General features: G+C 43.1%; 2 protein-coding genes across 3 annotated transcripts; one reads left to right on the top strand and one right to left on the bottom strand.

Moving 5' to 3' along the window:
- Nucleotides 1-421: 421 nt before the first annotated feature.
- Nucleotides 422-8,574, bottom strand: ZC2HC1C (zinc finger C2HC-type containing 1C). The gene is given in 2 exon segments (XM_047797843.1): nucleotides 422-988; nucleotides 6,288-8,574. Coding segments are annotated over 2 exon segments (1,575 nt in total). The 5' UTR covers nucleotides 7,599-8,574; the 3' UTR covers nucleotides 422-724.
- A 79-nt stretch (nucleotides 8,575-8,653) lies between these two features.
- On the top strand, nucleotides 8,654-24,376 carry ACYP1 (acylphosphatase 1). 2 transcript variants are annotated; one of them, XM_047797844.1, is made up of 3 exons: nucleotides 8,654-8,976; nucleotides 15,535-15,632; nucleotides 23,946-24,376. In XM_047797844.1, exons 1-3 carry the CDS (start codon nucleotides 8,856-8,858, stop codon nucleotides 24,159-24,161), a joined length of 435 nt encoding a protein of 144 aa, XP_047653800.1. In that variant the 5' UTR covers nucleotides 8,654-8,855; the 3' UTR covers nucleotides 24,162-24,376. The 2 variants fall into 2 exon arrangements, with proteins under 2 accessions (XP_047653800.1, XP_047653801.1); XM_047797845.1 differs by lacking the exon at nucleotides 8,654-8,976 and adding an exon at nucleotides 14,731-14,836.
- The last annotated feature ends 1,625 nt before the right edge of the window (nucleotides 24,377-26,001 follow it).

The raw sequence follows: 26,001 nt of genomic DNA, 5'->3' as shown, positions 1-26,001 counted from the left end.
CACAGATACCATGGGGAGGCTTTAGGACATACTGGCGCCCTGACCTTCCAAAATTATACTGACTTGGCCAGGACCATGTACCAGGGAGGTCATTTGCCTTACAACAAAAGCGTTTTGTTTTGTTTTTTTTAATAAGAGATACCATGGTCCTCTGATTCTAACAAGCCAAATTCTTGCAAGAACAAGAAGAGTTAACAGGAACCACAAGCATACATGCAGAGCCGTGGCAAGACACAGCAGGGAGTTCCTGCTGTGGCACAGTGGGTTAAGAATCCAGCATTGCTGCAGCTGTGACATAGGTTGTAACTGAGGCTCTGATTCAGTCCCTGGCCTGGGAACTTCCATATGCTGTGGGTCTGACCCTCAAAAAAAAAAAAAAAGCAAATGCAGACACTTCACTAGCACAAACCACAAGTCAGGCTTTGAAGAAGAGAGCTTTAATGTTGCCTACTGGCTGCTCTTACGTGTCTTCACCCATCAGTTCCCAGGGCAAGGACATCAGGCATACTAGCCTGAGGTGATGATTTAGTGGGAAGCCAAGGCTTCCTTCTGCCTCCTGCCGCTTGGCAATGATCTCTCCTCACTGATTTCAGCTCTGCAGGCAGATCTCGGAAATATAACAGTTCAGTTCTTTCTGCTCTGCATCAAATTATTCTACTCCCATTTACTGCTTCAGAGAAGCAGAGCCTTCTGGACTACAGAGGAGGTTTCCACTGTTGTCTGCTCAACTGTCATACTTCCTTGGAGGCGGAGGACGGCTCTTGATGGTCTTACACTTGGGAATGTGCCGCTCAGCCACCTTAGGAGCAAAGTGGCGGCTACAGTGAGGACACTGAATGTAGTCTGGATTTTCTGCAGGCAGGATGGGAGGCAGGTCTGAGGGGTTTCCCCCTTTGGCAATTACATGTTGTATCTGCCGAGCCTGACGGAGGGTACGGATGAAAGATTCATGCTTCTGTCTCCAGTTGCTCTTCCGAGGAGGTTCAGCCTGAGTTGAAGGAAGAGAATCATTTAACTTAGTGTCTATCTCATCCTCTTCCTAAGTCTCCATTAGAATGACCGGAAGGGGAATTCCCATCATCGTCATGGCTCAATGATTAATGAACCCCACTAGGATCCATGAGGGTGCGGGTTCGATCCCTGGCCTCACTCAGTGGGTTAAGGATCTGGTGTTGTGTGAGCTGTGGTGTAGGTCGAAGATGCGGCTCAGATCTTGCGTTGCTGTGGCTGTGGTGTAGGCTGGCGGCTGCAGCTCCAATTGGACGCCTAGCCCAGGAACTTCCATATGCTGTGGGTGCGGCCCTAAAAAAAAAAAAAGAAAAAAAAAAGGATGTTAAGACACAAGGTCAAAGAAAACAGGAAAGGAGCAACAAGGATAACTGACTTGCCAGAGTGGAGACACGTAAACTAAGGGCCTTCAAAGTCCTGAGAGGCAAGCTGGTCTTCCCAGCAGAACCCCTGAGAGGTTCAGTGCTTAGAAACAGAGGTGGTGGGAAGTGGGGAGGGGCAGGGCTGAGAAGAGGCTGGCCTACAGGGCTCCTCTCCCACCTTCCACATCCAGGTGTCCAGTCCTTCCAGAACTCCCTCGGGAGGAACTGAACCAAACAGGTTTCAGACTCAGCACATCCAGGCACAGTGGAGAACAGGGTTAATCTAGGAGCTGAAAAGTGGAGATTTTTTTTTCGGGGAGGGGGGTGTGACACACCTACAGCACATGAAAGTTCCCCAGGCAGTGCCAGATCCTTAACTTGCTGCACCACAGCAGGCACCCCTGAAAATGGGGATTAAGGACAAGCATACATGATGAATTATGGAATTAACTGTCAGCCTCCTTATCCCACTCAGCACCCTCACAGGAGACAAGAGTTCTCTGGATGCACTAAGCAGTTGAGAGAAAAGCCATCAGATGCTGACTCTGAGGGACCCCAATTAAAAGGCTCACAGTTTGGAGTTCCCGTCGTGGCACAGTGGTTGGCAAGTCCGATGAGGAACCATGGGATTGTGGGTTCGATCCCTGGCATTGCTCAGTGGGTTAAGGATCTAGCATGCCATGAGCTGTGGTGTAGGTAGCAGATGCAGCTCGGATCCCACGTTGCTGTGGCTCTAGCATAGGCCAGCAGCTACAGCTCCGATTGGACCCTTAGCCTGGGAACCTCCATATGCCACGGGAAGCGGCCCTAGAAAAGACAAAACAAAACAAAACAAAACAAAACAAAAAAAGCTCACAGTTTGATAACCTTAAGATGAAAGCCCTCAGTCAACAAGCCCCACTTGAGCTTAAATATGAATGGACAGTCAAGGATACCCAGATATTTGAGTAAAACTCTAACAAGGGAAAGATCAGAACAAGTACATGAGAATGCACATGCACACACACTCGGGAAGCAGCAACAAGGCAAGTAGCAGACCAAAAAAAATCGTAATATCAATAACAGAGTATTTGAAGAGTGTGTCTAATGAAACAAAAACAATATATATACTGTGAAAAAGGAATGAGAAAGAACTTTTATAAATACTGCATTAGCTAAAAGTAAAAATAGAAATAAAAAATGTTGTAAATAGTGTCAGAAAAATTATCCAGAATGGAAAAAAGGATCAAGATGGAAAATAGGAAAGATCAGAAAATCCAGTAAGTCCAACATTTGACTCAATAGGAGTTCAAAAAACAAAACAAAAAAACAGCACAAGGAAGAAATTATTAAAGAAATAAGACAATAAACATTTCTAGAATTAAAGATCACTCCCTTGATTGAAATGGCCTACCCACAATCTGACATAGTCACTGTAGAATCTCAGAATAAAGAGAGAGTATCCTGTAGGCTTTAAAAAAAAAAAAAAGATTTTTGTAAATCAACTATAATAATAAAAAAAGGGAGTTCCTGTTGTTGCTCAGCGGAAACAAACCCGACTGTATCCATGAGGATGCAAGTTCGATCCCTGGCCTCGCTATGAGGATGCAAGTTCGATCCCTGGCCTCGCTCAGCGGGTTAAGGATCCAGCATTGCAGTGAGCTGTGGTATAGGTCAAAGATGCGGCTAGGATCCCGAATTGCTGTGGCTGTGACATAGGCCAGCAGCTGTAGCTCCAATTTGACCCCGAGCCTGAGAACTTCCATATGCCACAGGTGCGGCCCTAAAAAAAAAGCAAGAAAAAAAAGATTTCACGTAATAGAGCAGAAAACAAAATGGCACATTGGATGCTAAAAGCTAGTTGTAGGAGTTCCCTAGTCTAGTGGTTAAGGATCCAGCATTTTCACTGCTGTGGCTCAGATCACTGCTATGAGGAGGGTTTGATCCCTGGCTTGGAAGCTTCCACATCCACCAGGAGCAGCTAAAAAAAAAAAAAAAAACACACCTGAAAATACGAGAGATGTTTGAGCATTTACGAAAACTTTAACAGGTACCTAAGATCAGACAGATCATTTAGGGGAAAAAAAATCAGAAGAGGTATGTAGGAAAACAAGCAAATAAAAACAAGTCAGTTATTAAGTATGGGTGGGGCAGAACCTGTTTCACTCCACAGTGAACAAAACTTATATGGTTATGATGTAACGTGACTACTAAAACTGTGATTCCACTACGGTGGGATATAGGAGAATGAGAAAAGTGGGAGGAGGGGATATAAACCCACAGCATCCATAAGAGGAAGTCAGTTTGTACAGATAATGTGCAAAACTGCTAACACAAAAAAATAAGCATATTATTTAGAAACATGGAAATGCATATCAGAAGAGTCAGACCTGAAGGCTACTCCTGGGGGCTGGATGAGGGGTCAGAGGGGATGGGGCAGAACACTGCTGATAGACCACTAAGTACTACATGATTTGTTAATGTATCCAAATGTTATTTAGATGAAGATAAAGTTAACCTTAAAAGGAAGGAAAAAGAAAGAAAGCAGGTAGCTGCATGATGATGAATGTAGGAAGAGATTTTTACCAAAGGAAAAGGAAGGATCCATCAGGAGAATCTTACTGAAACAGACAAAGCAAGAGAACCAGAGTGTTAGGAACCTTGAGACTTGAATTAGGGGGAATTTCCTCACCTATATATGACACTTATTCTTTAATCCTTTTTTTTTTTAATCTTTTTGTCTTTTTAGGGCCGCACCCACGGCATATGGAGGTTCCCAGGCTAGGGGTCGAATCGGAGCTGTAGCCACCACCTACGCCACAGCCACAGCAATGCCAGATCCAAGCCACATCTGCGACCTATACCACAGCTCACAGCAACACTGGATCCTTAACCCACTGAGTGAGGCCAGGGATCGAACCTGCAACCTCATGGTTCTCAGTCAGATTCCTTTCCCCTGCTCCACAATGGGAACTCCTTTGATTCTTCATTGTATTGAAATTTATTAAATTAACACTTATTCATCACAAAGCACGAAGATGTAAGTCTGCGCTCAAATGCCTAAGGTCCAGTAGAGAGTACCAGTCTGCTGGAAGTTACATGAGTCTTAAAGGAAATAAGGACAATCACCAGTTCTTCTGGGTACACCGAAGGAGCGACAGAGAGACACTCAGCTTCCAAAGGTGCAAAGCTTTGGAATAAGACTTGGGACATTCCAAGGAGGAGAGTGCATCTCAGTCCAGATCCTTTCTGCTTTGGTGTCCTTAGCTTTGCTGACATGTTTCTGCAAAGCTAGGGCATCTGACCTCAGGAATCCAATTCTTTTGTTCCACTGCTACTATATTTGGAAATTTAAGAAATACAAGAGTCTTTTAGGTTCTGGCCAGAAATAAATCACTGTAGTGGGACAGAGAATACTCCACTAGATTATTGGGTCGACCAGAAAGAAAACAGGAAAGAACAGGAACTGGTGATCACATTATCTGCAAAAGCAAAACGTTGGAAACTGGATTTCATGGAGATCATCGCTGACCATGGAAGGGACTTTCTTGTAGTGATTCCCCCATATTGTACGCAAAGAAATATAACTGCAAAGGACTTCTCCTAACAGCCATCACATAAATGTGAGTTTTTAAAGGCCCTGTAAATACACACATAACCTGTAAAGTCCTAACAGACAAGAGGTGCTAGCACAGCTGTGGGAGGGTTGGAAAGAAAGGAAAATAGAACGCTCTCGGAGTTCCGGTCATGGCGCAGCAGAAACAATCTGACTAGGAACCACAAGGTTGGGCTGGGATCCTGAGTTGCTATGTCTGTGGCCATGACTGGCAGCTATAGCTCCGATTCAACCCCTAGCCTGGGAACCTCCATATGCTTTGGGTGCGGCCCTAAAAAGCAAAAAAAGCAAAAAAAAAAAAAAGAATAACGCTCTGGTAGTTTATGAAACTCTAAAACTGGATGGGGCTTCGAGATTACGTGGTCTAGGCTTTCCCACACTTTAATCATTTGCATACCACTCTCACTTTATCCCCCATTATATTTTTTCTTTAAATTCATGGTTCCTGGAAATCAAGGGCTTACTACGCTATATTTTTCTAATACACCTTAAGTTACTAAGATGAGAAATGTTTGTCAGCATGTCACACTTTGAGAAACACTCACGTACAACCCAAGTGGCATATTACCTTAACAGAATGGTAGGCTTATTCTCCAGACAACCATCTCCAGACATGACTGTCCAAATGTGTCTATGAAGTTCCCCCAAACTTATGAAAGTGTCTCCAAGTCCTTAATTTTTACAATCTAGTTTTTCCATAGCTAGAAATGTTAACCCAAAATAAAGTTCTCTACCTTTAAGGTGTTGACACTCTAAATGGGGAGAAAAAGAGTCCCAAACTTAATGGTGCCTCATATATTTACTAAGAAGTTTCATCAAAGTTAATTGAAAAAGTATAGTTCTAGGAGTGGTAACAGGTCCTAATCTTGGGAGGTGGCAGGGTATATTGCAAAGTGTGAGGAATTCTCTGGGAGTGCTGAAACACTGCATAATTTTTTTCTTTATATTTTTCATGTCTTAAATTTTCTAAAATGTTTACTACTTTTATAATCAAAAGGACATATTTTTTAATTCTACATTTTGGAGTCATTCTGACCCAGATTTACATGCTGACTCTGCCATTAAAAGCTATTTGTGAACTCAGACAAGTTAACCTGAGACTAAATTTTGAAACTGATAAAGAGATACTGAAATCTTCCCAGGGTTGTGGTGACAATATGAAAAGCTCCCATATCACAGTGACTGGCACACAGTAGTAATCAATAAATGTTAATTCTCGCTTTCTCTCCACATGACACATGACATTTTTCTAAAGAAAACAGATGAGGATATAACAGGCTCACACCCCCATTCAAAGGCAAATCATTAAAGGCCCTTGTTACCTTGACTGAGGCCGATCCCTTCCAGTTCAAGTACTGCTCTAGTTCTGTGCCCTTAGCCCGGGCCCTGGAGGAGTCAAAGACTTTCCTCTTGGAACCCCGCATCCTGCTGCAGACATTGGAGTGTCTCTCAAGCCTGAGCAAGAGAAATTTCCGTCCACAGTGGCTGCACGCACCCAGTTCTGGCTCTTCAGTGGAACAGCTGGAACCCAAGGAGTCTGGGGCCCTAGACGAGCTAGAATGGCAGGTAGATCTCTGCAAAGCACTGGGTGGCACTTCTGAAGCCTGAGAAAACTTCTCCTTCAGCAGCCCTGAGATTCAGTCTCGGATTTGGTTATTGCTTGCCATCAGTCCTTCCCTTTTGAGCTTCTGAATTCCATGATCAGAGAACTGGAATGGACTAGAATTTTCTTGAGACCGTCCCCAAGTTTCATCGTATCCTACATCTCTACTGAAGACCTCCGCAGACCTGAATTCTGGGGAGAAGATAGGTTTGTGTGAGGTGTTACTCTTGCCTTTAACTCTCCTCCTGGGTAGTGCCATTCTCCTCTGTAGCTCTCTTTTTTCATTTTCTTCAGCCTGTTCTTTCTTCTTCTGGATCCTTCTGAGTTCCTCCTCTGTCTTCTTCAGCTTTTCCCTCAGGAGAGTCTCTTTTCTTCGGATTTCCTCCTCTAAACTCTCCCCTGCAGCTTCTAGTCTTTGGATCTGCATCCATTCCATCCTGCTGGGGTTTGCCACAACCCTCTTCTCCTGAGTGGCAGCAACGGAACCAACCACAGATGAATTCACCCAGTTCCTTGAACCAAAACTGCTGTATGAGAGCTTTCTTGGCTGGTGGGATCTTAGAGAGACATTCTGGTCCCCATCAGTGCCAGCCTCACCTGTACTGCGGGACTTCCGGTGAAACACAGGTTTCAGTGGGTATGCTCGGTCCACCCCAACTCGCTTCTTTGTAAAGGGGATGAATTCCTGGATATTTGCTTTGGGATACCGGGATTGAGGGCCTGATGAGTAAAACAAACCTTTTCTCGAATCTTGCTGGCTTATTTCAGCACAGTGGGGATAGGAGCAGCTCCAGGCTTTCATGCTGGTGTTCCATTTGGGGTGAGTGTAGAGCTTATCCAGTGTCAGCTCTTTGTTGCTCAAAAGCTCCTGCTGGAAATTATTCCTCAGGTGCCCCATAGAGGACTGCTGGGAAGAGTCACCTTTTTCATAGGGATCTTGCTTAACTGAATGGAGCTCTGGAGCTTCCCTTTTATTATATGGGAGCATAATGCCCACAGGCAGAGTCAGTGCCAACTGGAGGCCAGCCATTCAGGGCTTGGACAGAAGCCTAGGGGAGATTTAAACCAGACATATGTGAGGAGTTTGTCTGAGGTTCATCTCAGCTGCGAAAGTAAACTATTTCTACACTTGTCCTACCCACAGTTTCCCTTAGACTTTTTAGGGACAGTGCTGCTAGGTCTAGCATTTGATAAGCGCTTATTATGTCCTATGGGTGCTTATTAGGTCCTAAGGATAGAAAAAGGGAATGTGATACAGGTGTACCTGCCACCTAGCTTTCCTTTATATATATCATACACAGTGATGCTCCTGCTTACACAGTATACTCTGTAGCAGGCGGAATGAGCTATTGGGCTGAAAGTCAGTTTTCAGTCAGGACAAGCAGCATCCCCTCGCCGGCTCCAGTTTCTTCACCAGTAAACTGAGAGGTTCACTTAAGAGTTAGATGGTCGGAACTTAGGGACCTTAGGACTCCGAGTCCCGCTCCACCATTTTACAGGTGAGAAAACTTCAGCCTGTTGGTAAGCAACTGGCACAAACTGCTCTCAGGACTTCCCGCCTGCTGGAACCGTGCTGGACCCCAAAGTGCAGAGAGCCGGCTCAGGGCCTGCAGCAAGTGCCTGGCTGGCAAACCCTCTCGCAAGGTGTCCTCGCAGCGCAGATGGCCGAAGGTCGGTAACCTGAAAGGCGGAGAACACCTGATCTGGCGGGGTTCATATCCGGAACGCCTAAGTCCTGTTCTGTCCTGGAGGGTCAGCCGGGTAGCCCCACTGGAGACTCTGCTTTAGGGACAAGTGCTCGCTCTTCAGTCTCTCGGGCCCTTGGGAGGTCGAGGTGCTGACCCCATATCTTCCCGCCCTTCCGCGTACCTCTTCTAGCAGACGGCTCCTGCTCAGGGGAAACCCCAGAATTTAGTTTTCCAGACCACACACCACCCTCCCAACCGTCCGCCGCCGTGCAGGCGCTGTTGGCGGGCCTCTGTTATTCCCGTCGCCTGGAGACCGGAGCGCGTGCGCACCCAGTCCCGCCACGCCCCGAATTCCACCGGGGAAGCGTGCGCAGCCGCAGTCCGCACACCCGGGAGTCGCCCGGTCGCGGGCGCGGTCAACACGAGTGTCATTTGACCCGGTGTCCCTCCAACTCTGCAGCTCCGTCCAGCCCAGCCCTTAGGGAACGGGAGAAGAGGGTGGGAGAGGCTTTTCTGGGACTCCATCAAAGGGCTTGTATTTTTTTTTTTTCTCAGAGCGATGCTTTCAGGTCCTGGGGTGTGTCCTTCTCTGGCAAAAGATGGAGCGCCTTAGATGTGTCCTCAAGACCTGCCGCAGGATTCCGGTGTCCGCCCTCTTAGCCGCCGTGGGCATACTGATAGCTTTTCTTAGCACGCTCGGCTGCTTTGTACGGGCCCCAGGTACGGCTGTATACTGTCCATGGCTTTCCTCGCAAATAGTTTGGAGCTTGCGTCAAATTTTAGCAAATCGGCTAGGTTTTGCTACGCGGTGTCTTTTGCAGTATCTTTCCGGGGACGTTTTCGTAGCCAATCTAATTATTTGGATATAATGTTTTACTCTCACGTGGTAACTCTGATCCTCTCTATTTGCGGCCAAAGAGTGACTCAACCAAGTGTAATGATAATAAAGTTAACTACCAGATTCAAAATACTCAATATAACCTGATTTCAACACTAAAGATGCTCTGTAACTTGTTAACATCAGAAGGTTTGTTTGTCTTTATGCTTCAATTCATTTGTGTAAGCTACTTGGAACAAGCAGCTTACTTTTTTCCCTGTAACTGCTTAAAAGATTCATGCCCATGGAGAACAAGACGGACAGCAGTGGTCGGTGTTAATACTTTAATATGTCATATTACAGTTTTTACATGTTACAAAGAAATTCCTTGGTGGCCCTCCAAGGGCAGTCCTTTTATGCCTTGTTTTCTTTTCTAATTGACTCTCCACTGCCTTCTCTATGTATGCATTTCCAGACATTTCCCACTCTTCTCAAGGCCCTAATTATCTCAGCATGGGGCTTGTCTGTCATCAACTCCCTAAGGTCCCCTTCAGTCTGGCAGAATTTCCCAGGGTGCCTCCCTCCATTTTAACTTCTTTCCCTCCTGTTTCTGAGGAAGAAGAATCTTTTGTCTTTCCATGAAGTCTCTCTCTCTCTCTTTTGTTTTGTTTTGTTTTGTCTCTTTAGGGCTGCACACGCAGCACATGGCTGTTCCCAGGCTAGGGGTCAAGTCAGAGTTGTAGCTGCTGGCCTCCGCAACAGCCACAGCAACTCGGGATCTGATCTGAACCACGTCTGCGACCTACACCACAGCTCACAGCAACGCCAGATTCTTAACCCACTGAGTGAGGCCAGGGATCAAACCCGAATCCATATGGATACTAGTCGGCTTCATTACTACTGAGCCAGGAGGGGAACTCCTTCATGAGTTCTCTTGAATTAGTCCCTTAAAGTACCCTCCAGGCATTGACTCACTTTACCCCTACACCTTGACTTCAGATTGTATCTATCCATACACTGCTTCTCTTTGGGTTTTAAAATATGCTTAACTTTCCGCTGCAAAACTAACCTCATTTCCCTTGACCTGAACTCTCACCTGAGGATTCCATTCCTTTCTCTTAATAGAAAAGATTTTTAGGAGTTCCCGTCGTGGTGCAGTGGTTAACGAATCCGACTAGGAACCATGAGGTTGCGGGTTGGGTCCCTGTCCTTGCTCAGTGGGTTAAGGATCCGGCGTTGCCCTGAGCTGTGGTGTGGGCTGCAGACGCGGCTCGGATCCCTCGTTGCTGTGGCTCTGGTGTAGGCCGGCGGCTACAGCTCTGATTCAACCCCTAGCCTAGGAACCTCCATATTCCGAGGGAGCGGCCCAAGAAATAGCAAAAAGACAAAAAAAAAAAAAAAGAAAAGAAAAAAGAAAAAAAGAAAAGATTTTTAATAGAAAAATTAGATTCTTGATAGAAAGTTTTTCATTTGCTGCCTTGATGCTCCCTAATTGCTTAGTCCATTGTGGTCTGGCTCCCCCCTCTCCACTTTATTTAACCACCAGGCTACCAGTGACCTTCCACTGACCCCAAAACAAAAGCTGCTATTTCTTCAGCTTACTCATTTGACATTACTGATGTTTCTCTTCACTGGAACTCTCTTCTCACTTGCTGCTGTGTGCCATCTTGGTTGCTTCTTTCATGTCCTTGCTCCATCTTCTTTCGTGTCTTTACATTTACGTATTTCTTCACCTGCCCCTCAATGTAGGTCTTCTCCAAAACAAGCCCTCTTATTTCTCATATAAATGCAGTTTCAGACATTCTCTTCCTTAATGATTTCAACCAGATACTCAAATTTCAGATCTCACCTATGTTTAAATGCTCTCTAGCTTCGTTCTCTCTGCTTAGTTACAGACTCAGATTTCCAAATGCCCATGTAGCACCTCCACATGAATGTTTCTCGGGAACTTCAAACTCAATATGACAAGACATAAACTCGCGATCACCTCCCCATTCCCCCAATCCACTTCTCCAGCGTTCCCGCTCATGCTGATGTCAACAGTCATCTTCCACTCCTCCCTCTTGGTCATCCCTTCTCTCTAACTGGTCAGCAGGCTCTGTTGAATTTACTCCGCAATGTCTTTTTTTTTTTTTAAATAACATTTTTTATTTTTTATTTATTTTTTTATTTTTTTGTCTTTTTGCTATTTCTTGGGCCGCTTCCGAGGCATATGGAGGTTCCCAGGCTAGGGGTCAAATCAGAGCTGTATCCTTTGGCCTACACCAGAGCCACAGCAACACGGGATCCGAGCCACGTCTGCAACCTACACCACAGCTCACGGCAACACTGGATTGTTAACCCACTGAGCAAGGGCAGGGACCGAACCTGCAACCTCATGGTTCCTAGTCAGATTCGTTAACCACTGCGCCACGTCGGGAACTCCTGCAATGTCTCTTATATGCGTCCCTTCCTTTACACTTCTGCTGCCCTAGGTGAGTCCTTCCTCACTTCTCATTGGGACAGCACCACTCTCCTAACTGCTGTTCATCTGCTCCCCAAGCCCATCCTTCATGCTGCTGCTAGAATAATTATCCTAAATACTGTCGATCCTGGAGTTCCCGTCGTGGCACAGTGGAAACGAATCCAACTAGGAACCGTGAGGTTGCAGGTTCGATCCCTGGCCTTGCTCAGCGGGTTAAGGATCTGGTGTTGCTGTGGCTGTGGTATAGATCAGCAGCTGTAACTCAGATTAGACCCTAACCTGGGAATCTCCATGTGCCTCGCAGGTGCGGCGCTAAAAAGACAAAAAACAAAAAACCCAAAACTACTGTCGATCCTGTCATTCTCCTACTCCAATGGCTTCTTCTCTACCTATAGAATAAACTTGAAATGTGTAATTTAACATGGTATTTCAACTTTCCAGGTTAGGTCCAGCCCGCCTCTCCAGCCTTGCCTACCCAGAATCTACCCCTGAGGATCTCCACCCTGGCCGTGCTTTAGAACTACAGGGAAAGCAATTTCTGGGGATGAAGCCTGGATATCTGTATTTTGAAAAGCTTCCCCCGAAGTTCTAATGTGCAGCCAGGGTTGAGAATCCCTGGTCCGGCCGCATGTGATTACTTGCACTTTCATACCTCAGTGGTACCGCCTTACTCCAAGGTCCATGTACTGGCAGGTGGTAGAGCATAGCATTCATGGGAGTAGGCTCTGGATTCAGACTGCCTGGAATTAAATCCCAGCTCCCTCACTTACATTTGTGGTTGTGTAACCCTGGGTAATATACTGTTTCCTCCAAGAACACTTTCCCAATCTTCTCAGTCAGAATGAATCTCTTTGCTCCTTTGTGCTCTCATATTTTCTGTCCTTGTTATAGCACAGGGCTGGCTTGTGATGAGCTCTCAGTGAATGCTCTTGGAGTTGAATTAGCCTGTTGTGCATTTATTGTCATTATTTGCATGCATATTTCTCCCTTACACTAAATAAAAAGCTCTTCAAGGACAAAGATTATATAACTTCATCTTTGTATATCCTATGGTGTCCCATACATAGTAGGTACTCAGTAGGTTAATTCTACAGAGAAACTAGTTCTTAGAAAATAAATTTTAGAGAAAGAACATCAGCCAGGTACTCTGTTCTGCATCATTTTCAAACATTGCCAAGCATCACATTCAACCAAGCTTTCCACCCCACTCCCACTCCCACCCCATGCCAGCACTGAGTTATATGATTCTCCAGGATCTGGATCCTCACTTTGTAGTCGGGAAATAGTGGAATAATGAATCTCCATGGTTTCCATTGTAAAGGTGAGATTCCATTGACATCTCACTTTGCCAAGTCTGCCAACCAGGCATATTCACATACAGAGTCTTATGTTATAAAGGGATGTAATACACACAAGCAATCCAAAGAGGAGCAATAAACACTACAGTTTTTGTTCATACACATTCTTTTTAAATTTTTTTATTTTTTCAATTTAACTTTTACTTTATATTTGAGTATAGTTGATTTACAATGTTAAGTTTCAGGTATACCACAAAGTGATTCAGCCATAGATATACATGTATCCATTCTTTTTCAGATTCCTTTTCCATATAGGTTAATGCAGAATATTGAGTAGAGTTCCCTGTGCTATACAGTAGGTCCTTGTTGATTCTCTCTCTCTCTCTTTTTTTATGGCTTCACCCACAGCATGTGGAACTTCCTGGGTCAGGAATTGAATCCAAGCCACAGCTGCAGCAATACCGGTCCCTCTAACCCACTGTGCTGGGAGATCAATCCTGAGCCTCTGCAGCAACCTGAGCTGCTACAGTCAGATTTTTAACCCACTGTGCCACAGTGGGAACTCCTTGATTATCTCTCATATATAGTAGTGTTTATATATTAATCCCAAACTCCTAACTTGCCCTTCTCAATATTTTCCCTTCGATAACTATAAGTTTGTTTTTAAAGTCTGTGAGTCTGCTTCTGTTTTGTAAATAAGTTCATTTGTATCGGGTTTTTTTTAAGATTCCACATATAAGTGATAGCATATTTTATTTTCTTTGACTTACTTCACTCAGAATGATAAGCTCTAGGTCCATCCACATTGCTGCAAATGGTATTATTTCATTCTTTTTCATTGCTGAGTAATATTCCTTTGAATATATGTACCACTTATCCATTCCTCTGTGGATTGACATTTAGGTTGTTTCCTTGTCTTGGCTATTGTAAATAGTGTTGCATTGAACATTGGGGTGCATGTATCTTTTTGAATTATAGTTTTGTCTGGAAATAGCCCAGGAGTGGGATTGCTGTCATATGGTAGTTCTACATTTAGTTTTTTAAGCAACCTCCATACACTTCTCTGTAGTGGTTGTACCACTTTGTACATATTCTTAATCATAAGGGCATCTGAATTGAAGTGCCTGCAAGGTGACCTTACTTTTAACAATCACCACCTGCATCTCTTCTTGACTATTCCCTTCTGCCAAAAGAAATTTATGCAACTTGGTCATTTGGCCTAGACTGACTGATTCAAGTTGATTCTGGAGCCCTGGATTATTTCCCTTGTGATTGATTGACTGCTTTATATAAGCACTGTTGGGAGTTTTCTTAGTAAGGCAGACACTAGTGGGAAGCCTCCAGAATCACAGAGGAAGAAATCACTGGAACCTCCTACACACTAACCTCTGCTGCTACCAATTCCAGATTTAGGCATGACCCAGAATTCAAGAACTGAGAAAAAGGTCAGAAAAGTTGTATGTCATATATTTAATATTTTTTGTTTGTTTGTTTGTTTATGATGTCTCTATCTCCATAATTTAAGCTCCTGCAGACCAGGGATCTTTTTTTGTTCACTAACGTGTGTCTAAAACCTAGAATTGTGCCTGGCACACAGATGCTCTCAGTAAATAGAGAATAACTGGATTTATCTCAAGTGCTTCTTCGTCTATTTCTTTCTCCCCGTGAGAAAATGAAACAAGGGGTGCGCTTAGTGAGCGAGGTGGAGTGAGAACTCCATCTGTAGAATGGTGGCAGAGACCCTAGACAGATCCCCTGGACAGATACCCCCAATCCGACGCTCTGAGGCTACCAGATGACCGCATCCAGTAATCCCACCTGCTGGGCGGGCTCTGAGTCGAGCCCGCGGTCTATGATTGGTCGCAGGAGGTGATGGGCATGGGAGATAGCGAAGGAGGATCTGCATTCTAAACTTCCGGGCGCGGCGGTTTCGCTGCTGGGGTACCGTTGGCCTGGTGGTCTCTGGGATAGTCCAGGCCGCTGGAGAAGTGGACGAGAAGGGTGAGCGAGCCTGCGACCGGGCCCCGGGGCGTGCCCATCAGCTCAGTTAACCTTAAAATGTTAGTCGGAGGGGATTCTGGCGGCCGCGTGGAAGCCAGAACCGTGGGAAGAGGGAAGGATGAAGAGGGACCGGGGATGGGTGTAGGGAGGTAATTGGATAAGCAGGTAATTGCCCCAAAAGAGGCCTCTGTGGGCAGTCACGACCCGAAGCTCCCTTGCCCAGGTGTCTTCCTGTTACTTCACACACCCGCACATACACGTAATCGTTTACTTATTCTGAGGTTCAGGCATCTTATGGTCAGGAAGAGGTCGCAGTGGTTAAGAATGGAGAGGTACGGATGTGACCCTTTCTGCCTCAGGATTGGAGGCCCTGGAATAGGAAAATGAATGAATCCTTTACTTTCTTTTTTTGTCTTTTTTTGCTATTTCTTGGGCCGTTCCCGCGACAGATGGAGGTTCCCAGGCTAGGGGTCAAATCGGAGCTCCAGACACCGGCCTACGCCAGAGCCACAGCAACGCAGGATCCGAGCCGCGTCTGCAACCCACACCACAGCTCAAGGCAACGCCGGATCGTTAACCCACTGAGCAAGGGCAGGGACCGAACCCGCAACCTCATGGTTCTTAGTCGGATTCGTTAACCACTGCGCCACGACAGGGACTCCAATCCTTTACGTTCTTACTTTCCTGGTCTCTGGCAGGTTTGAGCATGAGCACGGCAGAAGGGGACACCCTGATATCAGTGGATTATGAAGTTTTTGGAAAGGTGCAAGGAGTGTTTTTCCGCAAGTACACTCAGGTATGTGACCTACAGGCTTTGGGGACATCCTTAGGTAATGAGCAAGGGGACATCCCTAGGTTATGAGCATGGTGACAAGAGACATGTTCCTGACAAATATGCATTGGGAGAAGCTGGCTATTTGGTAGCTGCTTGGCAAAGCGTTGGTATGTAGAGCAGTGGCTATAAAAATACTTTGCAGTGGGCAAAACGCAGTGTAAGATTCCTCTGCTGTTATTGGTCTTTTCTAACAGTGTTACTTGAGTACCGAGACACGTATGGATGAGCTTCTTTTCCAAAGGGAAATGGAAGGCTTCCGCAGTTCTCTCTGTTGTGGCATCATCAAACCAAGTCACCGTTCCTGTAGGAAAGTTAACATTGATTAAAGAGATGGCATTTAGATGAATTCATAACATTTATGCAATTGCCTCCTCTGTAGTTGGTGCATTTTCTTCAGACCTGTTTCCCTCTTCAACCTTCTCCCATTTGATTCCTCTCTACTCATTTTAGCTTTTGTTTTATTTATTTATTTAGTCTTTTTAGGGCTATATCGGAGGCATATGGAAGTTCCCAGGCTGAGGGTCGAATCAGAGCTATAGCTGCCAGCCACAGCCACACCCACAGCAATGTCTTCAGCCTACACCACAGCTCACAGCAACACCAGGTCCTTAACCCACTGAGTAAGGCCGGGGATTGAACCTGCGTCCTCATGGGTACTAGTATGGTTTGTTAACTGCTGAGCCACGACGGGAACTCCCATTTTAACTTTAAGAATGAGCACATTTTCCAGGTGTAGCTTTTCTAATGAAAATGCTTTGTCTGTTGCAGGATAGGTAATGGTAACATTGAACATGGACCCTGGTGTTCCTATGAGAGTATCAGGGACTAGTTGAGGCCATGAACAAACTATTGACCACCTCTGCCTTAACGGCACTAATCTTCCCTCAGTATGCACACACAGATGCCATCTCAGTTTGCTTTCTGTCTTCTATACGGGGTTGGTTATCAGTCAGGCTGTTGCCTTCCCAAGGTATTTCTAACCCTAAGTTAATGAGTTAACACTGCAGAACTTACAAAGTGTCATGTTCCTAAGACTGTGGTACTTAAAATTCAACCCCGAATCTTTGAAACATGAATGTTAAATGCCATTATCTCTCTTTCCAATTACTTGCAAGTCATTTCTTCCTGGTTCATACTCATATTCAAAGTGCCTGTTGGGAGTTCCCATCGTGGTGCAGTGGTTAAGGAATCCGACTAGGAACCATGAGGATGCTGGTTCTATCCCTGGTCTTGCTCAGTGGGTTAAGGATCCGGTGTTGCCATGAGCTGTGGTGTAGGTTGCAGATGAGGCTCGGATCCCGTGTTGCTGTGGCTCTGGCATAGGCCGGTGGCTACAGCTCCGATTTGACCCCTAGCCTGGGAACCTCCATATGCCATGGTAGGGGCCCTAGAAAAGTCAAAAAGACAAAAAAAAAAAAAAAAAAAAGGAAAAGAAAGGAAGAAAGGAAAAAAGTGCCTGTTGGGGGAAAAAAAAATTAGAAAGTCATAGCAAGAGCTATATTCCAATTAGTTTTGCTACCAATTATGTAGGATAAGTTCCTGTGATTTAGTAAATGGAGGTGACAGCTTCAAAGATTAATTAAAGTTGTTGAGGGAAAAAGACCAGTTGGCAGTATAGCCCCTCTTTCTCTACTGCGCCTCCCACCCTTCAAATTAAAGAGAATAAAAGAATTCAGAAAAACAAATATTTGTTTGGAAAACTGCAGGGGAAATGTCAGTCTTTTTTGTAATTATTAGATTTGTAGTTTATCTTTTTTTTTTTTTGCCATGTCAGCAGCATGTGTAAGTTCCTGGGTCAGGGATCGAACCCACAACATAGCATCAATCCACTGTATTTACAACACCAGATTCTTAATCCACTGAGCCACATGGGACCTCCTTGTAGTTTATTCTTGACTACTTATAATCATTTAAATATATATGTTCACTTTAGCAGTTATTTTGTTTTGCTACCCTCTGTTTACATGTTGATATCATCTAGCCTATTAATTAAATTCCATCACTCCTAAAATGAGTGATGAGAATACCCAAAGGGACTTTTTAAAAAAATGAGAGTTGCAATGTTTATTTCAGGTTCTCTCTCTCTCTTTTTTTTCTTTTTGCCACACCTGCAGCATGTGGCAATTCCCAGGCCAAGGGTTGAACTTACACCACAGCAGCAACCCAAGCCACAGTGGTGAAAACACAGGAGCTTTAACTCACTAGGCCATCAGAGAACTCCCTCAGAGGGACTTTTTAAAAAAATTGGACTATAATTCACATTCCATAAAATTTACCCTCTTTAAGTGTATAATACAGTGGATTTTAGTATATTCCTAAAGATGCACACTAATTCCAGAACACTTCATCACCCCAAAAAGAAACCCCATGTCCATTAGCACATTCTTCATCCTCCCAGCCCCTGGCAACTACTAACCTCATTACTATCTCTATGAGTTTACCTATTCTGGACATTTAAAGTAAATGGAATTACGCATTTTGTGGCCTTTTGAGTTTGGCTTCTTTCACTTGACGTGTTTTCAAGATTTATCCATATTGTAGCTGATATTAGTACTTTATTCCTTTTTATGGCTGAGTAATATTGCATTGTATGGATATACCACATTGTATATATCCAATCATCAATTCATAGACATTTAGATTGTTTCCACCTTTTAGCTATTATGAATAATGCTGTGAATGTTTATGTAGCTGTTTTTATGTAAACATTGTTTTCAATTCCCTTGATACACACACACACACACACACACACACACACACACACACACACACCTAGGAGTGCATTGCTGGGTCACATGGTAACTCCATGTATAAGTTCTTAAGGAACTGCCAAACTACTTTCCAAAGTAGCTACACCATCTTACACTCCTACAATTAATGTATGAGAATTTCAATTTCTCCATATCCTTGTCAACAGTTGTTATTGTCTGCCTTTTTTATTATAGCCGTACTGGTGAGTGTGTTTTGTTTTTTTGTTTTGATTTGAGGTATCAATGAATTTAAAAGGATATAAGTCCATGGGGTTCCCTGGGGGCTCACTGGGTTAAGGATCTGTCATTGTCACTGCTGTGGCTGTGGTCACTGCTGTAGTGTGGGTTTGATCCCTGGCCTGGGAACTTCTGTATGCTGTGGGTGTAGTCAAAAAAAAAAAAAAAAGGATTTAAGTCCTATAAAGCATGTTTCCCTTTAATGAGACTAAACTGCCATCAAAAACAGAAAGATAGGAGTTGCCGTCGTGGCGCAGTGATTAACGAATCTGACTAGGAACCATGAGATTGCGGGTTCGATCCCTGACCTTGTTCAGTGGGTTGAGTAGAGGATTCGAGTTGCCGTGAGCTGTGGTGTAGGTTGCAGACACGGCTTGGATCCCATGTTGCTGTGGCTCTGGTGTAGGCAGGTGGCTATAGCTCTGATTAGACCCCTAGCCTGGGAACCTCCATATGCCGCTAGAGCGGCCCAAGAAATGGCAAAAAAAAAGACAAAAACAAACAAAAAAACCCATATAACTGGAAAATCCCCAGATATTTGGAAACTATATAACACACTTTTTAAATAAACTTGTGGTAAAATATACATAATCTAAAATTTGCCATTTTGGAGTTTCCTTTGTGGTTCAGTGGTAAGAAACCCGACTAGTATCCATGAGGATGCAGGTTTGCTCCTTGGCCTCCCTCAGTGGGTTAAGGATCTGGCATTGCTGTGGCTGTAGTGTAGGCTAGCAGTTGCAGCTCTGATTTCGACCCCTAGCCTGGGAACTTCCATATGCTGCAGATGTGGCCCTAAAAAGGAAAAAACATTTTTTTAAATTGTATTTATTTATTTTGCTTTTTAGGGCCACACCTGCAGCATATATAGGTTCCCAGGCTAGGGGTCCAGTCAGAGCTACAGCTGCCGGCCTACACCACAGCCACAGCAACATCAGATCCAAGCCGAGTCTGGGACCTACAGCACAGCTCACGGCAATGCCGGATCCTTATGGGTCCTAGTTGGATTCATTTCTGCTGCGCTACAACAGGAACTCCAAAAAGGAAAAAATTTTTTAAAATTTCTTAAATTTAAAAAATAAAGTTTGCCTTTTTAACCATTTTAAGTGTGCAGTTCAGTGACCTTAAGTACATTGATTTTGTTGTGATAGAACTCTTCATCTTGCTTTATTTATTAGTATGATGTTTATGTAGTGTATGGGCATACCTTATTTTATTGTACTTCACAGGTACAGTTTTTTTTTTGTTTTTTTTTTAAATAAACTGAAGGTTTGTGGCAACCTTGGATCAAGCAATTCTCTGTGCCATTTGCCCAACAGCATTTGCTCACTTTGTGCCTGTGTCACATTTTGGTAATTCTCACACTATTTCAAGCTTTTTCATCATTATTATTTTTGTTATGGTTATCTGCACTCAGTGATCTTTGATGTTACTATCATGTTTTTGTTTGTTTTTTATTTTTTAATTCAGGTATATACATTTTTTTTTCAAGACACAATGCTATGTCACACTTAATAGACTACGGTATAATCTAAATATAAGTCTTTTATGCCCTGGGAACCCGAAAAGTTTGTGTGAGTCACTTTATTGCAGTGGTTTGGAACTGCACCTGCAATACGTCCAAGGCTGTATTGTTTTGTATGTTGGATCATTGCATTCTAAGAATAAATTTCAATTGTTCATGATGTAGAATCTTTTTTATATGTTGCTGGATTTGGTTTGCTCATATTTTATTGTTTCACTTTGTGTTCATGAGGGATATTCCTCTGCAGTTTTTTTTCCTTGTGGTATCTTTTGTCTTTTTTTGACATGAAAACAATCCTGGCCTAATAGAATGATTTGGGGAATGTTTCCTCCGCTTTTGTCTTTTAGAAGAGTTGGTGAAAGATTTTACTTTAACTATTTTATAGACAGAGTCCCTGTTAAAATGAACCCCACTAATATCCATGAGGACCTGGGTTTGATCCCTGGCCTCGTTCAGCAGGTTAAGGATCCTGCATTGCATGAGCTGTGGTGTGGATCACAGATGTGCCTTAGAACCCTCATTGTTGTGGCTGTGGTGTAGGCTGGCAGCTACAGCTCTGATTCGACCCCTAGCCTGCGAATTTCCATATGCCAAGGGTGAAGCCCTAAAAAGCAAAAAATAAAATAAGTAGAAATTTTTATCAAGTAGATTTAAAATAAATAAATAAATAAATAGATTTGGTAGAATTCACCTGCAAAGCCATCTAGTTCTCAGCTTTTCTTTGCAGGAAGTTTTTGTCTACTAATCAATCTCTTGATAGGTCTATCAGATTTTCTATTTCTTCTTCTTCTTTTTTTTTTTTTTTTGTCTTTTTGCTATTTCTTTGGGCCGCTCCCACGGCATATGGAGGTTCCCAGGCTAGGGGTCCAATTGGAGATGTAGCCGCCAGCCCATGCCAGAGCCACAGCAACGCGGGATCCGAGCTGCGTCTGCAACCTACACCACAGCTCAGGGCAATGCCGGATCGTTAACCCACTGAGCAAGGGCAGGGACCAAACCTGCAACCTCATGGTTCCTAGTCGGATTCGTTAACCACTGCGCCACGACGGGAACTCCTCTATTTCTTCTTGATTTGATTTCTATAGTTTTTGAGTTTCTAGTTATCTTCCCCTTTAAATTATCTAATTTGTTGGAATACAATTGTTCATAGTATTCCTTTTTATTTTTCTTATTATTATCCTTTTTATTCTTGTAAGGTTGGTGGTAATGTCCCCTCTTTCATTTCTTTCCTTTTTTATTTTTTGGCTGCTCCTGTGACATGTGGAAGTTCCTGGGCCAGGGCTTGAACCCGAGCCACAGCTGCACTCTGTGCCACAGCTGTGCAACATCAGATCCTTAACCCACTGTGCCACAGGGGAACTTCCTCTTTTATTTCTGATTTTAGTAATTTGAGCCTTCTTTTTTCATTAATTAGGCTAGCTTAGTGTTGACGATTTTGTTGATCTTTTCAAAGAAGCAACCATTGGTTTCCTTTTTTCATTTTTTTCCCCTATCTCCTTTTTATTATCTCCTGCTTTAATATTTATTATTTCCTTTTTTCTGCTTGTTTTGGGTTTAGTTTGCTTCTCTTTTTCTAGTTTCCTAAGGTAGAAGTCTAGGTTATTAGTTTGAGGGGACTTTCTTTTTAGATTGAGACTAGAGTTGGTGATTATATTCCTTAAAATGTTTCCAGATGACTCTCCAAGCAGAAATATGGTTATGAGGGAGAATTAGCTTTTTGGAATTTTCTTAGGAGAAAATACTGCTTACTTGTTCAGACATATCCCAAACTGGGCATGACTCAGCAACATTATGCTGTCATTTAAAAATAAAAACAGAATGGAATGCACAAATAAAACCCATAGGAAATTCTCATTCTTATCACCAGTCAAAGTTGGGAGTGTTTTGTTCACGCTCAAGTGTTTAAATAAATCATATGGCAATTTAAAATGTATTTGAATGAGATAACCTCCTGCTCAAAACTCAACACCATCAGTTTTTTTGTTTGTTTGGTCTTTTTAGGGCCACACCTGTGGCATATGGAGGTTCCCAGGCTAGGGGTCTAATTGGAGCTGTAGCTGCTGGCCTACTGCAGAGCCACAGCAACGCAGGATCTGAGCTGCATCTGCGACCTACACCACAGCTCACGGCAACACTGGATTGTTAACCCACTGAGCAAGGGCAGGGACCGAACCTGCAACCTCATGGTTCCTAGTCAGATTCGTTAACCACTGCGCCACAACGGGAACTCCAACACCATCATTCTTATAAGCTAATTACCATATAAGGTAACTAAGAACTAGGGATAGCCCACCCCTCAGGTTAATTTGGAGTAGAAGAGTATCATCATTACACAAAGTCAAATGGATGTGGAGGCTTACTCAAAATCCATTCTCTGCATTCCTCTTTATTTTTTATTTTTTTAGTGCCACACCTGAGGCACATGGAAGTTCCCAGGCTAGGGGTCCAATCAGAGCAGCTGCAGAGAACCCGTATCCTCAGGATACTAGTTGCATTCTTAATCCACTGAGCCATAACGGGAACTCCTGTCTGCATTCCTTTTTAATGCCAAAATCTTTAACACAATGCATGCTGTAGATATCTCTTATTTTTATTCCTTAATTTCCTCTGTATCCTTTAAACTGTTATTTATTTGACCAAAGTCCCTTTTGTTCATATACAAACATATCTTTGCTTTGAACATAACCCGTTTGATGGATCCTTCAGTTCCTCATCAAACATAGTTTTGCTATGCATAACATTTTCTTTGGCCAACTCCAGCAATTTCCCACATTCACTAGATCACTCGTCTGGCATTTGGACATGCAATCATGTTAACTCCCATTTTCTTTTGTAATCCAACCCCTTCTATTTAAATAAAATTTAACAATCAATAACTTTTAATATTCTTATTTGGAAATTTTTACAAAAATGAAATTGCCTCTAAAACATTACTACTTTCCCCCAGTTTTCAATCAGTTCATGGTTAATGATTTAAAGGAAAGAACATTAGAAAGGCTAAGAAAAGAGCAAGTACAATGATTAGATAGTTTTCATAAGCTTATTCAACATTAAAGGCATTGTGGTTACTTAGAAGAGGAGAAAGTCAAGTGAAAACAACCGTTAATGTAGTCTCATGAAACTTTGGTATTCGGAAGCTGATACCAGCTGTTTTTTTATTCTCCAGGAGGATGACAGAAAGTGAGCTTGGGATGAAACATAAAGATTAGAGAGTTTCTCTACAGTGAGAACAATGGAATGAGTTGCCCAGGAAATTGTGAAATACTCTCTAATGATCTTTAAAGATATAATAGACACTTAATCATCTGGATTTGCTTAGGTATGGTTCTGCTTAAAGAGCAGGAGAGGATCAGATAACTTCATGCTCTTTCTATTTAGTATACCCAGTTGATTCTTGATTAGGAGAAGGAAAAGGAACAAGATATAGTCCAGTATCCTAACAACAGTCAGCCTTAGGGAATCATTTTGAAAATATCTGCTTTGGTCTTAAGTCTTTAGTATTTAACCAAATTGACTACACAGTGAAAAAATCTGGTGCCTGGGTTTTATAGGGTGGAAGAAGGTAATGGAGTCAAGTGGCCAACGCTTCATGTTAAGATCAGCAATGAGATTCTCCCTGGTGTAGTTCTGTTTTGACTGTTCTGGACAATATCAAATTAGTTTCAGTGGCTTGATGCTAGGCCAAGATTCTGGCAAGAGATTTTAGACTCACTTTGTTTTGTTCAGTCTCACTGGATTTCTCTCTTGTCTTTTTCTTTCCTTTAGGCTGAGGGTAAAAAGCTTGGATTAGTAGGCTGGGTCCAGAACACTGACCAGGGCACAGTGCAGGGACAACTGCAAGGTCCCACTTCCAAAGTACGTCATATGCAGGAATGGCTTGAGACAAGGGGAAGTCCCAAGTCGCACATCGACAGAGCAAGCTTCAACAACGAGAAAGTCATCTCAAAGTTGGATTACTCAGATTTTCAAATTGTGAAATAATGATCTGAATTTAAATTTTCCAAGATACTCAGTGGTTTTGTTTTCTTATTGTTAATAGAGATAGAATGCTTCTGTTTCAGTATTAGAATTTGTCAGTAAGTTATTTTAGTATCAGATATTTGATAGTTACTGTATATTATGTGTATGATGGAAGGATTACAACTGTACACAATTCTAATCAATAAACACACAGGACATTCTGTGTAGGATACTTATTTTCTCTGGTGAACTTCATTTTGGGCAAAATAAGAAGCATTTACTCAGTAAACATCTTTGAGAAGAGAACTTTGAAGTAATTTAAAGAAGTCGGAAAGAAAAAGTTACCAGTTACTTTTAATCATTTCTTTTAAATAGTTTCCATGAAATTGTCTTCAGGAAATTGCATAGCTAATAAGAACAAATACCATAAGTTCAATCTGTTAGCTATTCAAATGATATTTTGGACTAATTGTTTTTCATTTTTCTAGTTTCTGCTGTCATTCTTGTCCTTTGAGCAAGGAATTCCCATTAATTGATGTTATGGGCTAAATTATGTCGTGTTACCCCCCCCCCAAGGGTCCTAACTCCCATTATCTTAGAATGCGACTGCATTTAGAGGCTTTTTTTTTTTTTCCCTGTCTTTTTGCCTTTTCTAGGGCTGATCCCGCTGCATATGGAGGTTCCCAGGCTAGGGGTCAAATCGGAGCTGTAGCCACCGGCCTATGCCTGAGCCACAGCAACACGGGATCCGAGCCTCATCTGCGACCTACACCACAGCTCATGGCAACGCCGGACCCTTTACCCACTGAACAAGGCCAGGGATCGAACCCGAAACCTCATGGTTCCTAGTCAGATTCATTAACCACTGCGCCACGACGGGAACTCCTGGAATCATTTCTGCTGCACCACAGTGGGAACTCCAGAACTGTGACTGCATTTAGAGTTAGGGCCTTTATAGAGGTAATTAAGGTTGAATGAGGTCATTAAGGTGGGCCCTAATCCAATATGCTAGAGAGTGTCCTTATAAGAAGAGGAAATTTGGACACAGATGTGTGTGCACAGAAGAAAGAACATGTGAAGGCAGAAGGCATTGATTTACCAGCCAAGGAGGGAGGCAACAGAAGACATCATTTTAATACCTTAATTGTAGATTTCTAGCCTCCAGAACTATGACAAAATTAATTTCTGTTGTTTAAACCACTCAGTCTGCTATTTCGTCATGGCAGCCTTAAACTAATAAGACAATAAGCATTTTGCTTCATCAGATATAAATATCTCCTGATTTGGTTAGCCATTAAAAAAGTATGTATCAAATGCTTACTGGGTTTGACAATTTTGTCATAAATTTCCAATTTTTAAAAATATAAGCTTTCAATGAATATGAGACAAAGCAGGAGTTCCCGTAGTAGCTCATCAGTGAACCCTGCTAGTATCCATGAGGACATGGGTTCAATCCCTGGCCTTGCTCAATAGGTTAAGGATCGGACATTGCAATGAGCTGTGGTGTAGGTCATAGACGTGGCTGGGATCTAGAGTTGCTGTGACTGTGGTGTAAGCCATCAAGTGCTGCTCGGATTAGACCCCTAGCCTGGGGACTTCATATGCCACAGGTGCAGCCCTAAAAAGACAAAAAAAGAAAATGAGACAAAGCAAAAACAAAGTTGGTTAACAATTCTCAAAACACCTATTTTTCTCAAAACTCAATGTCCTTAGAGTTTCACACTCATTCCATTAGAAAAGAGCGATTTGGGGACAATACCAAAAAAGTCCTCACATGTAAATTAAGAATTGAGCTGGATATAGTTTCTCTGATTTTTCCAGCTCTGAAATGCTATAAATCTCTAAGATGGAAGGCTCTGAA

The sequence above is a fragment of the Phacochoerus africanus genome, chromosome 9 (assembly GCF_016906955.1).
Source record: "Phacochoerus africanus isolate WHEZ1 chromosome 9, ROS_Pafr_v1, whole genome shotgun sequence".
In the NCBI taxonomy this organism is placed as follows: Eukaryota; Metazoa; Chordata; class Mammalia; order Artiodactyla; family Suidae; genus Phacochoerus; species Phacochoerus africanus.
Note: the sequence above shows the minus strand (reverse complement) of the source record. Positions and strands in the feature narration are given on the sequence as shown.